Source organism: Lemur catta, chromosome 8 (assembly GCF_020740605.2).
Source record: "Lemur catta isolate mLemCat1 chromosome 8, mLemCat1.pri, whole genome shotgun sequence".
Taxonomy (NCBI): domain Eukaryota; kingdom Metazoa; phylum Chordata; class Mammalia; order Primates; family Lemuridae; genus Lemur; species Lemur catta.
The window spans coordinates 6,070,575-6,087,004 of record NC_059135.1 but is presented as its reverse complement, the minus strand read 5'-3'; the positions used below and the strand labels follow the sequence as shown (position 1 = coordinate 6,087,004).

General features: G+C 38.6%; 1 protein-coding gene across 6 annotated transcripts in view; it reads right to left on the bottom strand.

Annotated features, from left to right (window-relative positions):
* USP40 (ubiquitin specific peptidase 40) overlaps positions 1-16,430 on the bottom strand; it is an 83,495-nt gene that overhangs the window by 10,176 nt on the left and 56,889 nt on the right. For 5 of the 6 annotated variants that reach the window (XR_006736934.1, XM_045559590.1, XM_045559591.1 and 2 more), the window contains 9 exons: positions 12,189-12,225; positions 11,076-11,140; positions 9,384-9,458; positions 6,647-6,773; positions 4,347-4,441; positions 2,941-3,059; positions 2,154-2,219; positions 322-532; positions 88-183 (listed from right to left, as the gene is read on the bottom strand). Coding sequence is in view for 5 of the 6 variants with exons in the window: in XM_045559590.1 (XP_045415546.1) it covers positions 88-183; positions 322-532; positions 2,154-2,219; positions 2,941-3,059; positions 4,347-4,441; positions 6,647-6,773; positions 9,384-9,458; positions 11,076-11,140; positions 12,189-12,225 (891 nt within the window). In the remaining variant the exon portion in view is untranslated. Of the gene's footprint in view, positions 1-87; positions 184-321; positions 533-2,153; positions 2,220-2,940; positions 3,060-3,097; positions 4,248-4,346; positions 4,442-6,646; positions 6,774-9,383; positions 9,459-11,075; positions 11,141-12,188; positions 12,226-16,430 lie in introns of those variants that run through there. The other variant, XM_045559592.1, reaches the window with a different exon arrangement.

Genomic DNA, 16,430 nt, shown 5'->3' with positions numbered 1-16,430 from the left:
TGATAAAACTTTTCTATAAAATCATTTGATCGTTATGGCTTGTCCAAGTGGTAAATTTGCTATTAATATTAAACAACTTCAACTTACCTTAACACCAATAGTATCTCCATCTTTCAAGTAATAAGGTGCCGTTTGCAAATTGTCTTGCTTTTTCTTCTTTTTTCTCTTGGTAATTTGCTGGTTCTGTAGGAAAATGAAATATCTTAAATAAAACTCAGCCTCAAATTCTTACTAAATTCCCCATCACTGTGAAAAATTGTAGTTAACCTAATCGTTAGGCCAATAAACCCCAACTTCTCTGAGAAAGCCCCACAACTTTACCCAGCTAGATATTGGAAGCCACTCGAACTTTTCAGGGAAGTATTTGGCAATTTCGATTTTCTCCACAGGCAGAGAATAGAAATGGGCAACCCTCTGCCTCAGGGAGCCGGCAGTGCAGCCTCGGGCGGCGTCCCACACCAAGTCCACGGCTGGAGCGTAGGCCCTCTCCCCCGGGATGCGCATCTGAGTCCTTAGCAGCATGTCCTGGGGGCTGCACCAGAAAACAGTCAAATGCCAGACGTAACACAAGCACAGTGAAAAGCACACGCGGTAATGCTGGGGCATGGTGGGCAAAGCTTCCCCTTCGACTTTTCTGGTTTTTATAAGGAGAGATTTTCCTTAAATCCTGAATACTAGTGGGAAACCTTTATTCCCCACTTTGATTTTCTTCAATCCTGACGAAGAGGAGTGTGAAGATTGCATTCTGAGTCTGCAGCGGAGTCCCCTGGAGAGGGCGGGGAATGAGAGGCTGGTCTGAGCAGATGGCCGTGCTCTGGATTTGGGGCACTGTGTGTCTGGGTTGTGCAGGGTAGCGGGGAGAAGAAGCCGGGGGTTACAGTTGGGAAGAGAGACGCGAGGTGGGAGACACAGCACTGCAGGAGCAGAAGAAAGAGAAACTCGGCAATGGGGAGAAAAGTGAGACGTGTAGAGACTATTACAGGACACGAAGTAAACGCTACAGACAAGAACTGGAAGGCAGAAAAGGGGAAATAAAAACTGTTAGTTTTACGACGCGGGGACGATGAGTGATTTCAAATGCTGTATTTCTGCTACACTACCGACAGAGTGAGTGACACTGCCGAGAAGGACTCGCTGGAGGATGTGGGCGCGGCTGACACAGCCTCACAGACTGAAACGTGGGGGGCTGCTGGCCAGCAGCAAAGCTGAGGGGGTTGTGGGCAGAGATGCCGAAGTTGCCAAGGTGACAGAGGCTGCTGAAGAGGAAGATGAGGGGCGGAGACCTCCTTGAAGGGCTGGAGAGTGCCCTGGAGGTTGGCCAGGGACAGAAGAGCCGAGGGAGGCCCGAGGTGGTGCACACCTGCTCTTCAGAGCGAGAAAGGGCACTGCTTACGACAGATGTGACAAAGGGTCAAAATCATTCTTATATAAAGTGTTCACACACATTACATTAGATTTTTTTCCTAAGACCCCCATTAGGAAAACAGGCAAAATAATATGAAACAATTCATTCACCCACTCACAAGACACAAATAGTTTATAAGCCTTTGAAAAAATGCCAACCTTAGTAGCAATCAAAGCACCGGCGCAAATGAGAACGAGATTCCATGTTGGTTTGAGGGTGAGGTGACTAAATATTCAGAAACTATGGGGAACATACAGGGGGACAACTTACCTGAAAGGAATTTAACAATTTATTTTAAGAGGTTTAAAATGTCTATACCTTTTGATCCAGGAAACTACTCCTGCTCATACAATTTGTATTTAGACTACATTTTTTAAGAGACAGGGTCTTGCTCTGTCACCCAGGCTGGAGTGCAGTGGCACGATCACAGCTCACTGCAGCCTTGAACTCCTGGGCTCAAGTGATCCTCCTGCCTCAGCCTCTTGAGTAGCTGGGACTACAGGCACACACCAACAGACCTGGCTATTTTTTTTTCTATTTTTCGTAGAGATGGGGTCTCACTATGTTGCCCTGGCTGGTCTCAAACTCCTGACCTCAAGCGATCCTCCTGCCTTAGCCTCCTAAAGTGCTGGGATTACAGGCATGAGCCACTGTGCCTAGCCTAAATTGTTAAATTTTTGAAGAGAAGAACTACCCCCCTATGATAACATGTGTGTATATAACCTATATATGCAGTAGAATTTCTTACCCCAAGTTTTCTTCTTTCTGAAGGGGCTCTAAGCAGATCTCTGTTCTCCGTCCTAGTTTATATTCCCTGATAAGTGAAACAAAATAACATAGAGTGACATGCCATTTAATTTTTTAAAACAATTTTTTACCGATTTTAAGCTTTTTTCTTAGGCAAACGATTGTTTTCTGATGTTTTCTGAATACCATATAACAACACTCAAGCTTTTAGAAAAAGAGGAAAACTAGGATACTTCCTGTGGTGATTACATACTTGGGTCATTTCTTAATAAATGCGGAAGTCTGGCTCTGTAAAGATGGCCAAATTGCTAAAGAAACTTCCCTTTGTTGGGCCAGGGTTTGGATTCTCCAGCCAGTCACCTGTGGGTGGTAATCAGAACTGAAGTGAAAGGAGCCCTCAGGGCTGCTTTCTGCAAAGGAAACTAACAACTAGTCCAGGCCCAGCTTGCCCGTGAGTTCAAAGTTCCAGGAGGGCCAGCAGAATCACACCTTCCTGAGTGAGAACCCGCTCACTCCACTATCTACTTCACTCCAAATACTTTTAAGTTATGATAATGTCAGTTTCTGGAGCACAGAAAAAATACTCAAAACTACATTTATACTTAATATGGAAAACTGAAATCATACTAGGGTTTATGATAAAAAGCGTCACCCAACTCACATTCCTAGAATTACCAGAAATGGGGTGTCTTATTATCTGATACAAAAGACAGGTCCCCCTCCACCAAGCCCTCTCACCGCCCAGCGCTGCGGCGGGAGGGACGGCTGCGTGCCCCCCCCCAACCTACTTGAGCGGCTGCCGGTTGCTTCGTAAAAGCCTGCCTGGGCGCTTACTCTCCACCGTCCAGGCTCTGAGGAAGGCTGGGGACGGAACACCAGACTCCAGGAAAGGGGGCAGCGTCATGGCCTGGAAAAAGAAAGAGACATTTCTCCAACGGTTTTACAAAGCACTCTTAAAAACATACTGCTTCAGAAAAAAAAGCAGCACTGCACAGTGACACTGAGGGAAAGAGTCCTAAGTGATGATAATGACAAAAATCTATTTTGATCACAGGAATATCCATCTCTTAAATGAAATTAGTCCTGAGTAATTTTTGTACTCCTCTCCACTGAAATCAGCTTGAAAAACAAGTTTTCTATTTCTAAATATGAGCCAAAAGCTCATTTTTAATCATTATGTTCCAAAAATGGAACTTTAGAATTAATTTCCATAGGACTATAATTCACAAGAGCAGAGTCTGCTCTAACAAAAGCCAGGGCTTCATCTTCAACTTTCGTCAGCGCTAATACGATTCTCCAATGTTTGCTCTGCCAGTGAAGTAACTGTTGATTCTGAAATATTTCAGAATCTTTGGCTCTAACCAGGAGGCCCAAACTGCGTGTTCTAATTCTGCAGGGATGGATAGCTTTAAGCCCCTATTTATATTTAGGTTGAAGCATATAAAGTTGACAACATCCATCCATTTTTTGATCTTAAAACAGCATCTTTCAACCTAATACAAGGAAAAAAAGTATCTTCCCACTTGTTCTCACAAGGTTATTTCACATACTGAGGACACACAGAAGCCAAATGTCAAGTGCCAGGCATAGATATGCCTCCACATTTTTGCCTTTGAGAGAAAGAGGGATGTTCATTTAAGCCCAACAATGGTAAGATGCTTCTTCAACATTGTGTTGTACTTAATCCAGCCTTTCCATTTGGACAGAACCCTCCTCTGTGAATATTAATGGATAAGAAAACAATACAATATCTAGTTTAGGATCCTAACATAAAAGCTGATATTCTGACCTCCTCGGAAACTGATAACACAGCTTTTCATAACAACATTTAACATGGATCACAATGGTACAAAACAATGTAAATAAAGGAGTAAAGTGAATGCTTTACAAATGTTTCAAGAAACCATGTTTCCCTATAAAATAAAAATGAACAGAAGCTGCAAGTCACTGAGGATAGAGTCAAACAAAAGCACAGCATGCCTGTCAGAGTGGGGTCAATGAGGGCCACGAGGAGCTGTCTGCACCATGGGCATGTGCTGCCTGCTGGGTACTTACCACTGAACATGGCATATGACAAATGCCATATCAGAACAGACTGTAATTGGGGGAAAAGGAGATAGAAGAATATATTAATATCTCACTCTTTGGAAGAAGCCATATCACCACTAAGTTATGCTGCAGGAAGAAGTCTGACCTGAGACTTCAGATCCGCCAGCACAGCGTCTTCTGAGATCTCTACGTCTCCCACATAGAGGACAGAACCTTCCGCAGGCACATTCCCAGGAACACCTTCCAAAGGACAGAGGTGGATGCTTAGAAGGAACTTTAAACTTAGTTATTTCACATTTCTGAAACACACTGCCATGTTTTGATACATAAATAGATTTATTATTACATTCAGGAACCTGTGACTCTGGGTCCCTCACGACTTCGGGGGGAGGGAAGCACTGCCTGGCGGGGGAGCAGTCAGGGGCATGCTGTTGGCAGAACACCACAAGGAACTTTACACTAATGCCATCGACCGAGAATGTTCTTTCCCATATTCTTTCCTTCTTCAAAGATTTCGTTGGTAGGATACTCTGCCTGTATCCTTTATATTAGCTTCCTGTTTCCTTCTCGTAACACTGATCCCAAGCTGTTACTCTTTTGTCCGTTTTCATGTGTGCATGTGTGCATTTCTGTGTGTGTGTTTAATCAGCCTCCTCAAAACAACAGGATTTTCGAGAGGGGGCAGGCCATCTATCTCGTTCATCTCCTCAGTGCCCGCTGTGGTGGGTGCCACACAATGAATGCCCAATAAATGTTACTGAATGACGGAAATCTTGACAATAAGACGGACTTTCCAAGTTTGTTTAAAAAAGGGGAGAAATGAAATGATGGGTCATCAAAAACTCTGAATATAAAAAAGCTGGTAACAAAATTTTAAATTTGGAATATCTTTACTCATTTTTGCTTTAATTAAATATCTTTGTCACTGAGCACACTAATACATAATAAGTTACAGATAGATCATAAGTGAATTAAGTGCATTAATAGTTCTTCTTGTGTCTTAAGCAAACTACCCTAAAGACACTTTTAGGAAATTCTGCAGAATGAAGTATACAGTCATGTGACACACAACAAAGTTTTGGTCAAAGATGGACTGCATATATGACGGTGGTCTCATAAGATTATAATACTGTATTTTTACTGTCCTTTTCTATGTTTAGATATGTTTAGATACACAAATACTAACCACTGTGTTACAGCTAACTACAGTATTCAGTATAGTAACATGCTGTAAAGGTCTGTAGCCCAGAAGTAATAGGCTGGACCACACAGCTAGGCGTGTAGCAGGCTAGACCACGTGGGTCTGTGTAAGTGCACTCTGTAATGTCTGCACAATGAGGAAATCACCTAACTACACATTTTACAGAATGTATCCCCATGGTTAAGCTACACATAACTGTATTTCCCATTTGTTATAATATAGAAATGCTACCAAAAATGAACCTTCTTCTTAACTTTCATGGAGAAAATACTGATTAAAATGCTTTTAAAATCTGATATGTAACTAGTATTCTATCACTAAAACATTTTTAAGAATTAACATGAACTAATATAACCCAACAACAAAATAACTTTAGCTAATTTCATAGCTGATTCAACATATTTTATAACTCTACACATATAATCCAAACTTCAAAGAATAAGGAGATAGGATTTGACTCATTTATATTAATTCCATTACTGAGGTTTAAACGATGAAAAGAAATGTAAGTATATAATACTCCAAGGCAACAGAAAAGATAATTAAGTATAACATGATAAAAAGAAAACATATAGCTAACACGTTGGGCCTACTAAAAATATATTCTTTTCATCTACAGTTATGAATACAAAAGAGATTAAATTGTGTTTTCTTTATAATGAAGTAGAACTCTTTGTATTATACAAGGGAAATTCATCTCACTTCTAGCAACTTCTGCCCATTGTGATGTGTATACTGAATTTTGAGTAAGACAACATGTTTGTACTCTGTTTATATTTCTTCTCAGAAGTCATTGAAAAGATTCCCTAGCAGTTCCTGAGGGTTTGGGGGGTTGAGGCAGAAAGACCAGGAGATGTGCAGGATGGGGACTCCTGCCTTGGTCTCTGCCCCGTGGCTGCAGTGAGGTTAGTGGAATTGGTTGAAGCCTCAGTACCCTGGTACAGGATAATAAATGGGGCTGCTACTGCCCTGAGGATCTGGCCAGATGACATAAAAGATCTTTGAAAAAGAAGAATAGATTGATATAATAATAAACAATAAGATATATAGTGTTTTACAGAGGTTACAAAGCACTGTATAAAAATAGGATAGTGTTATTACTATCAAATGACTTACCTTAGAAACAGGTTTTAATTTCCAACCTTACATTTTTAAAATAAATATTTCAGTTGCCTCAGAGCAGAAGCAGTCATTTTACTTTTCTTTATGACAATCTGGCAGCTGAAATTCCTTTCTGTCCTCACCTTGGGTGGAAGCAGCTCTGCACACGCTGCCGTGAGAAAGAGTACTGCTGGTCTGGTCCCGATGGCTCTCCCAGTGTCCTGAGGGACCCCGAGGCTGGTACCACCAGATGGGCACCATCAGGAAACCCTGAAGAATGAAGCATTTTTAATGAGGTGATTAAATGAACCTCCACTTTTACTCCCATAGAGAGAAGTTGTCTTGATGGCATAAAATATTCTTGAATTTACTATTTTTCCTGTTAGATTTATTAACTGTCATAAGTTATACTTGTTTATTGTTCTTGTAATCAACAATTTAAAATCAGACTTTGGGGTTACTGGACTAAATATGTTCTTTGCTTAGAAGTATCTTAGTAGAAAAATAAATGAGAGACATAAACAGTAATAAAACATTTGCCTGAAACACTGCACCAATATTTCTAGGCACCACAGAGCACTGCTGGCACAATACACCAGTCACGGCAATTCCATTTATTATAAAGAAGCAAGAGCCTATTGATCTAAGTTGGACTCCTATATACAAACCACATGAAATAAACCCATTGCTTTATACATACCCTGTAACTTCAGTTTTACTAATTTAGCTAGTTATTCCCATCTCTTTTTTTTGTTAGTAAAGGACCTTGATAGCTTTGTTAAGAGAGTAAAGATGTTATTGTTACCGTGCTCAATTTCCAACAACAGAAAATAAGAATGTGAAAAATAATCATGTAAAATATTTTAAATATATAGTTGAAGAAATGCACATTAGAATATTTTTCAGTTATCACACTGGGGAAGATTAATAAATACTCAACCTCCATTCAGTTAAATAAATGTAACAACAGAATTCCATTTTTTTCACCTGGTAGACTGTCAAAAACCAGGAAGTCTAATAACATTCTATGTTGGTAAAAGTATGAGTAAACTTGGACTCTTGTAAGTTGGTGGCAGGAATATACACTGCTGCGAAGTTTTCAGAGAGTAATTTGGCCACATCTCTCAAAATTTAAAATGTGCAAGTCCTTTGACCTAGCCATTCCACATTTAGGAATTTACCTTCTGATACACTAGTGTATTACAGAAAGCCATGGATGCAAAGACATTCATGCAAATTGGTTATGGGAGCAAACCCATGACCTAACCTCAAAGTCCCTTTTTAGAAGAGTGGTTACATTATAGTAGGCCATAACCATAGCTCGGTACTTTTGACCAAGCAATTTCAGTTCCAGGAATTTATCCTATAGATCTACTCATATACACACAAAATGGCACATATACGGTTTTTATATTACATCAGTAAAAGATGGGAAACAACCTACATATTCTTCAAAAAGAGACTGGTTGCTAAATTATAGTATCTGTATATTGTGGAATATTATGTACCTACTAGATAGAATGAAATAGCTTTATATGTCCTGACACACAGCATATGCTTGGGAGATAAAATATTAATGAGAAAACCCAGGTACAGAATAGGGTGTCTAGCATATCATCTTTTGTGCAAAGAAAAGGGAATATATGTGTGTGTGTGTGTGTGGCCATATATGCTATGTATATACACATACACAAACACGAGCATGTGCATATGTGTAAAATAAAAAGTACAGACCTCTGGAAGGAGACAGAAGATACCAGTTTTCCATGGGGAGAGTATGCTGGTAGTTGGGGGTCAAGGATAGAAGGAGGGATGTGTACTTTTCCTGGCCCAGCTTTTTATATACTTGGAATTTGGTATCATGAGTATTACTTATTCAAAAATTAACTTTAAAGATCACTTTACAAAATACAATAGAATTCTATGAAGTCATGAAAAGGTAAACAGTAGGAGGTCTGTATGTGCAGCATGTGGTCTGTGAGAGGAGATCCCCAAGATATAGTAAGTGAATAAAATCAAACAGCAAAACAGGTATATAACAATGTGGAGAATATGATCTCTTTATCTAAACTTTTAAAAGGACATTCACATATTTACCTTCAGCATACAAGTGAAGTAATATTTTTCTAAGAGATAAATACAAGGAAAAATAAGTTAACTGTCGTTCTCTCTAGAGAGAAAGATGTAGGAGTGACTTTTGCTTTTTGTTTCATAACTTTCTGTGCTGTCTGAATTTTCTAATCATATCCTTGCAAGTGGTTACCTGAGTACTGGAATTTTGGGCCACTTTTTTTCTTTGATCTTTATAGATATCCACATTTAAAAGAAAGAATAAATATTGGTTTTAAAATATAGTAATATGCAATGTTCATGAAAGAGTAGTGAAATGAGCCCTTTCATATACTGCTGGATAGGACTGTAAATTTGGTACAACTTGTTGGGAAAACAGTTTGGCAATGTTTAGCATCAGGTCTTTAAAAAGTTAATGACTTTTGACTCGGTAATTCTACCTTTGGAACTTTAAGAAGGATTTATACTTAAGTACTATTTACTATTTATAAAAACAAACTAAATTTCCAACAATGGGGATATAGGTGAATTAAACTGTGATAAATCATTACCTTGGATATAATGATTATTTTTGAATTTTATGATCAATTAAGATGTTAAATGTAAAAAGTAGAAAATAAAATTTTATATACGATTTTAATTTTGTTTAAAAATATTTATAGGAAGAAAATATATCTATTGGTAGGACTTAGATACTCTCTTTTGATTGTCTGTATTTCTCCATTTTCCCACAATGAGAATACATCATCTTTGTAATCAGAAAACAGTAACTACTACTTACAAAATGTCTATTCAGAAGCAAAATCTTACCAGAGGAGGAAGTTTTCCTTCCATTAAAAGCAAAGTATCTCCAGAAGATATCATAAGTTCTTTCAGTGTTGCATCCTGGGAATACAGAAATTCTTTTTTGTCACTTATGACTTCTGAAAGGAACAAACAGAGCATTGGACCTTTTTTTAACCCTATGCCTCTATTACCTTTTCAAGAAATAAATGAATAATAAAGCAGATATTGAAGACATAGGAAATTAGCTAAGACTAGCAGTACAGCATTATATATTAAATTGTGGGGTTTAAGATGTAAATATCATAAAAGATCTGAGGAAAGGGAGATGGATGAGATGAGAAATGATGAGAGACTGATTTATGGAAGATGAAATTTTAGTTAAGCCTAAAAAGATAGGTTGGATTTAGAAATCTAGAGGAAATAAGAGAAGAAATTTCTCATGAAAAAAAAAGAACAGGGGCAAAGTCAAGGTTGACAGTATATATGGCTTGTTTTGTAAAGAGTTAAGAGACTAGACTGACTAGAATGGGAAGTACCAGTGGGAGAGCAGCAGGAAATAAAGCTGGACTGGAAGCGTAGCTGCAAACCCAAGGGATGTGGAGTAGAAATAAAGGAGCCAGGCAAGATTTCTGAGGTTTTTTTAAAGACCAGTTTGGCTGCTCCAAGCATGACATACTGACGTGGGAATCACCTGTGCCCAGGGGAAGCCGATGTGGTAATTTAGGTAAGGGGCAAAAGGCGGCTTGAACTCAGAGTTCAGCAGTGGGAATGGCCAGGAAAGGAGTGGAAAAGCTGACAGGCCTTTGGAGCAGAAAGGAGACATGAAGAACCAAAGGTAAGCAGAGTAGGCTGTGTTTTAGTGAGAAAGATTAGGGTGGGAAAAACAGATGGCAAATCTGGCAAGAGAAGCCAATTTTGAGGGTAATGAGTTTGCTTTTAGATGAGTTGTTTGATATGGACTTGGGAATTAGAGAAGAAAATGCTGAAGGGATTTGAGATAATGTATTCTTCTGACAGCCACACTATATGGTCTGAAGATTCTTTGAGGTTCACCTCTTGTCACAGGCAAACTCCTTGAGTCAAGGCTCAAAAGGAGCCTGTTTCTGTTGAATTACTGACTGCCAGACAGCACAGAGTATTCCAAGGGAAGGCCCCAGCACACTTGCTTAAATCAACCTTTTGTTGACATTCAATGCCACTGTCTTACTGAACAGAAAGCAGGCAGGTAAAGACAGGGGAAAAGGGCAGCTGACTACAACTATCCAAGCTTTCTCACAAAGCTTCACTTTGGGTCTACTTCTAAGGCCATGGGTTTAGACTGGGAGGTTAGATGGTTTGATGCTAGCTGAACCAACAATAAGAAGACTAACCAGATCCCAACTACCCTGTGATAAAATTATTCCTAAGGCTACCTTAAGAGTTCGACTGGATCTAGAGTTTGCACCAGAGCCTAAGTGATTGCTTGGTAAGATGAATTCTACCATCATTAACTTAGAGAAACTCTGAGATTAAAATATTCAGGGGTCAAAAATTCAGAATGTATCTTCAAATTCTTTCCTTAGTTCAAATGTTTATTCTCTGAAGTTCTCTGCCTTCTAATGAACTACTCCTCCCAGGGACATGTTCTCATGAAATAGAGGAAATAAGAGAAGGAATACATGAAACACAAAATACATTCAATCATTTTAAGAGTAAAATGTGTAAACATAATCTTACTTCTTCATATAAAGGCTCCCCAGCTTCATAGCACCAATCCATTTTTCGCAAATGCCATGTATCTCCTATAAAGGAATTAAAATCAAGATAAAAATAAAATCAGAATATGTTCTAAGAGTTTGTCAGGATGGCCCTTATAGATAAATGAATATCAAACCCTAGCAAAAGTTAGAAATCTTAGTTATTAAAAATAATAGCAATGTTTATAAACCCAAAACTCCCCCCACCTACCAAAAACATCTGATAGGAATAAACATAGGTCTCATATTTATGTCCACAGGCCACAGTTTGTGAATGCAAATACTCTTCTTTGCAGATCCTCTTTGTCATTAGTTCTAGTTTTAAGTACAGTAATATTTATAATAATTTTTAAATTTAAGTACCTTAAAAAAATCACCAGTAAGTTAAAAGTGAACACTATTATTTGACAGTATCCCAGGGTGGAAAGAACTCAGGTTCTGAAAGCAGAGAGACCTGGCTACTTGCCATGTAACTCTGGGTAAGCCATTTAACCTTTCTCAGCCCTTGTTTCTTTGTCTGTAAAATGGGAATGGGTGGTAACCCCTGCACGGTGGGACTGCTGTCAAGATTAAATGAGACACTGCATGTACACTTCTAGAAGAACACCTTGTACCCAGAGCATGTTAACTTCCTTTCCAGATAACAAAGCCATAGGCTTCCACTGTCATGAAGTTTGAGAACAGCACAGTATTCTACTGAAAGCAGAATGGTGCCTCATCTAGCTTACTGACATGATCCAGAAAGCTACTTCAAGTTATCCTGGATTTATTTTTTTCATTCATATTACATTCCTAATGCACTGAAATTCTGAATCAGTGAGATTCAAAAAATAAATGAGTGAAGTGATAAAAGACCTGAGTGATTCCAAGTGCTACAGATCTTCGCTTTATTTATCTTGTACCTTTAAACCAGGAGAATTTATTATGTATATACAGAAATACTCATTACTTTTTTCCCCTCCACAATCCTGTAAAAAGTTTTCCCCACAGTCCTGGAGGGGGAAAAATTTGAAAAGTTTTCATTAGGCTTATAGATAATTAATTTTAAGTAAAGGCTGCAGATAAGATTATATCTTTGTGGTAAACAGCTTACCAGGTAGGCCAGATTTTTCCAGCATTATCTTTAAACACTGTAAAAAAAAAATATGTCCAATGTTAGTTTTCCATTTCTGAGTTATAGTTCTAGAAGAAATACTCTTTGTGGACGCTGGACCTATTTAAGTCCAACTGTATTTAATAATTGTTGAATAAAGATATAGACAGTTAAGAAAATGATACGCCAGTCAGCTTTCCTTTCTTAGAGCTGGGTGGGGCCCATTCAGGAGGGGAATAAAAACCACAACAGTTTCTAGTGTTTGCAACCAGGACTTAGTTCAAAGTTTCATTCACTAACTTTCAGGTCTGAACCATGACTTTCTTCCTATGAGGATTAATTGTGTGTATTTAACCAGATATGATTAATTAGGCTGATTTCATAGACATGCATTAAACTCTGAATCCTATAAAAGGAAATTAGCCTTTATTTAGCATTCATCAAACACAACTGATCATAGAAGAACTCACACAGAAGAATTGTGCAAGCTGTGATCTCATGTCACAATGCAAAAATGAGACAATATTAACAAAACTTTAAGTAAAACAAAAATAGTAATTAAAACATTCACCTTTTTGAGGGAAAAACATTTCTAAATAAATCTTGGGCAAAAAGTAAAATTAAATTTCTCTGGGCGCAGTGGCTCAAACCTGAAATCCTAGCACTCTGGGAGGTCAAGGCAGAAGGATCACGTGAGCTCAGGACTTCGAGACCAGCCTGAGCAAGAGCAAGACCCTGTCTCTACTAAAAATAGAAAAAATTGGCCGGGCATGGTGGTGCATGTCTATAGTCCCAGCTACTTGGGAGGCTGAGGCAGGAGGATTGCTTGAGCCCAGGAGTTTGAGGTTGCAGTAAGCTATGATGAGGCAGGCCACTGCACTCTAGCTGGGGTGACAGAACAGGACAATGTCTCAAAAAAAAAAAATTAATTTCTACTACACTAGAGCAACAGGGAGCAAAAGTAAGGATAGTCACTGCTACACTGTTTGTACAAAGAGAAAAATGGCAAACAATCAAAATAGCCATTAATGGGGGAATGTTTTAAAAAACCAGGAAGTTTCTTAAAGCAGTTCAAAGAATAATATAGATTTAAATGTACTGGTCTTAAAAGATCTTTAAACTATTTCAAGTGAAATGTAAAGTTCTAGTACAATACATGCAGCCTGATCTCATTTATGATTTAAAAGAAACCACACAAACAAATCAAGCTCTTTGTTTCTATACGTACACTCTCAGGCACCTTCTGATAGGAGCACAGCAAAGGTCTGAAAGCACACATGGGCTACTGAGATGGACAAGATTATAGCAACTGACTGCCACAGTGACTTCTAGAGAAGGGTCTAGAATAGGGTGTGACCAAGGAGGCAGTTTAAAAAGTGAGAATAAATCTATGCTCACTTATATGATTAAAAATAAAATTAAAGAAGGCTATAAAGTACAATTATAGATTGTTTGGAAAATGATGGAGATGAGAACATAATGTATTATTAATAAAATATGGGGAATGGGACCAAAGCTGTATTCAAAGAAAACTGCAGTCTCAAAGGCTTTCATTATTTAAGAAAAACAAACAATGGACTATTCAACTTAATTGTGTTCTAAGTAGGGGAAACAGCCAGCTTAAAGGCTTTGTTTCAAGAACAGCAAGGATGGGGGATGTGTGCATGTTATCAGATCAAAAACAGCAAGGAGGCCAGTGACTGGAACAGAGTGACTGAGAGAGGGAAATAGTTGGAGGTGTGAAAACAAAACAAACAGTACCAGGGGGCCAGATTACATAGGCCCTTGTGAAGTCATTCAAGGCTTCAGCTCTTCTTCTGGGAAACCATAGGAGGACTGTTGAGTATAGGACTGACTAATCTCACTTACATTTTTAAAGATCACTCAACATCTTTGTAAGAACAGACTCTGGGAAATCCAAGGCTGTAAGGAGGGAGATCAGGTAGGAAGATGCTGAAATACTCCAGATGAGAGATGATGATGGGTTTGACAGGATGGTAGCAGTGGAGGGAATGAGATAAGGTGAGATCCTAGATACATTTTAATGATAGAACCAAAACAATTTCCTGCAAAACTGGACATGGAGTAAGAAAGAGAAAAATCAAGGACACTTTCAAGGTATTTGGCTTGAGCAAGGAGAAAAATGGAGCTGCCGTTAATGGAAGAAGAGAAAACTGTGAGTGGGATGTGTTTCAGGGAGAAGAACAGGAGTTCTGCTGTAGATGTGTTCTCGGGTGGAACAACTAATTAGACAATTAAATGACAGGTGGAAGTTCTGGGGTGAGATCCAGTTTAAGTATGGAGTTCTGGAACTAGGTCCAGTGTCAGAACTGGGAAGCAGAATGCTCAAAAGGTAGAGAGAAAAGGAGGCAATGGCAAACTGAGAAGGGGTACACCAGTGGGGTGGAAGGAAAACCTGAAGAGTTGTAGTCTTCTGGAGCCAAGTGACAAAAGTATTTCAAAAAATAGAGTCATTAACTATGCTGAATGCTGTTGATAGAGCAAATAAGATGAACAGGAAAAACTGCTCACAGGACACAGCAACATGGAGGCCACTGATGACCTTGATATGAGCTGTTACAGTGGCATACCAAGGTACAAGTTTGCCTACAAGGGGTTTGAGAGAGTACAGACAAGGGAATATATAAATCACTTTTTTGAAAAGTTTTGTGGTTTCTTTCTTTGAAATTAAAAAATTAAAGTTAAAAGGCCAATGAAAAATTGGAAAATATGTATAGCATGTAATAACAAAGAGTAAAAAAATGTTTTATCATGGAAAATTTCAAACACATACAGACAAAAGTAAACTGATCCTCAAGTACTTATCACCCAGTCTCAATTACAGGTTGAGTATCCCTTATCTGAAATGCTTAAGACCAGAAGTGATTTGGATTTTGGATTTTTTTTTTGGATTTTGGAATATTTGTATTATACTTACCAGCTGAACATCCCTAATCTGAAAATCCAAAATGTGAAATGCTCCAATGAACATTTTCAGTGTCATGTCAAAAAGTCAAAAAGTGCTAAAAAAGTTTTATGACCTAGTGGCAGCTCTGCTTCCCCAGAGAGAGCACTATAGTTGTCTGGCCCACATGTGCCCATGCCTAGCCTGACAGCCAGTGCGGCAGCACCCCTCTGCCCCCAGAGAGACCAACACACAGTCGTGCTCATGTGTTCTTTGCCCAACAAACAACCTGGCACCTCCGCCTCCAGCAAAACCATACCACCTTCATCACCCACAGACTAGGCCACTGAGGTAACAGCAAACATAACTGATGAAGATTATAGCTGAAGACTGTATGGAGATCATGCTACTGAGTACACCCAGAAACAAAGCCAACACACCATTCCCAGCTAACAGCCTAGGACTCATCTACAAGAAAAAGCCTTTCCCTGTGAAAGCTATTCTAAAAAATTAGAAAAAGTAACTGTTCCACTAGATGTGCAGGTATCAATTTAGGGACAAAAGAAACATGAAAAAACAAGGAAACATGATACCCTCAGAGTAACAAAATAAGTCTCCAGTAATAGACCTCAAAGAAAAGGATATTTATGAAATGCCTAAAAAGGGAATCAAAATAAAATAATGATCTTAAGGAAACTCAGTGAGACAAGAAAATACATACAAATAATTTACCAAAATCAGAAAAACAATTCATGATCTGAATGAGAAATTCAACAAAGAGATCAATACCATAAAAAAGAACCGAACAGAAATCCTGGAGTGGAATAATTTAATGCATGAAATAAAAAACACAATTGAGAGCTTCAACAACAGACTAGATCAAGGAGAAGAAAGACTTTCTGAACTTGAGGAAAGGTCTTTTGAAATAACCCAGTCAGAGGAATAAAAAGAAATAACAATAAGAAGAAATTAAGAAAGCCTACAGAACCTATGGGACACTATTAAATGAACAAATTTCACATTATAGTAGTGGAGGAGGGAGAATAAATGGACAAAGAAAACCTATTTATTGAAATAACAGCTGAAAGTTTCTCAAGTCTTGGGAATGATGTGGACATCCAGATCTAGGAAGCTCAAAGGTGCCCAACTAGATTCAACTCAAAAAGATCTTCTTTGAGGCATTCTATAATCAAAAGACAAGGACAAAGAATTCTAAAAGCTACAAGAGAAAAATGTCAAGTCACATAGAAGGGAATCTCCAATAGAGACTATTAGCAGATTTCTTAGCAGCAACTTTGTAGGCCAGGAGAGAATGGGATGATACAGTCAAAGTGCTG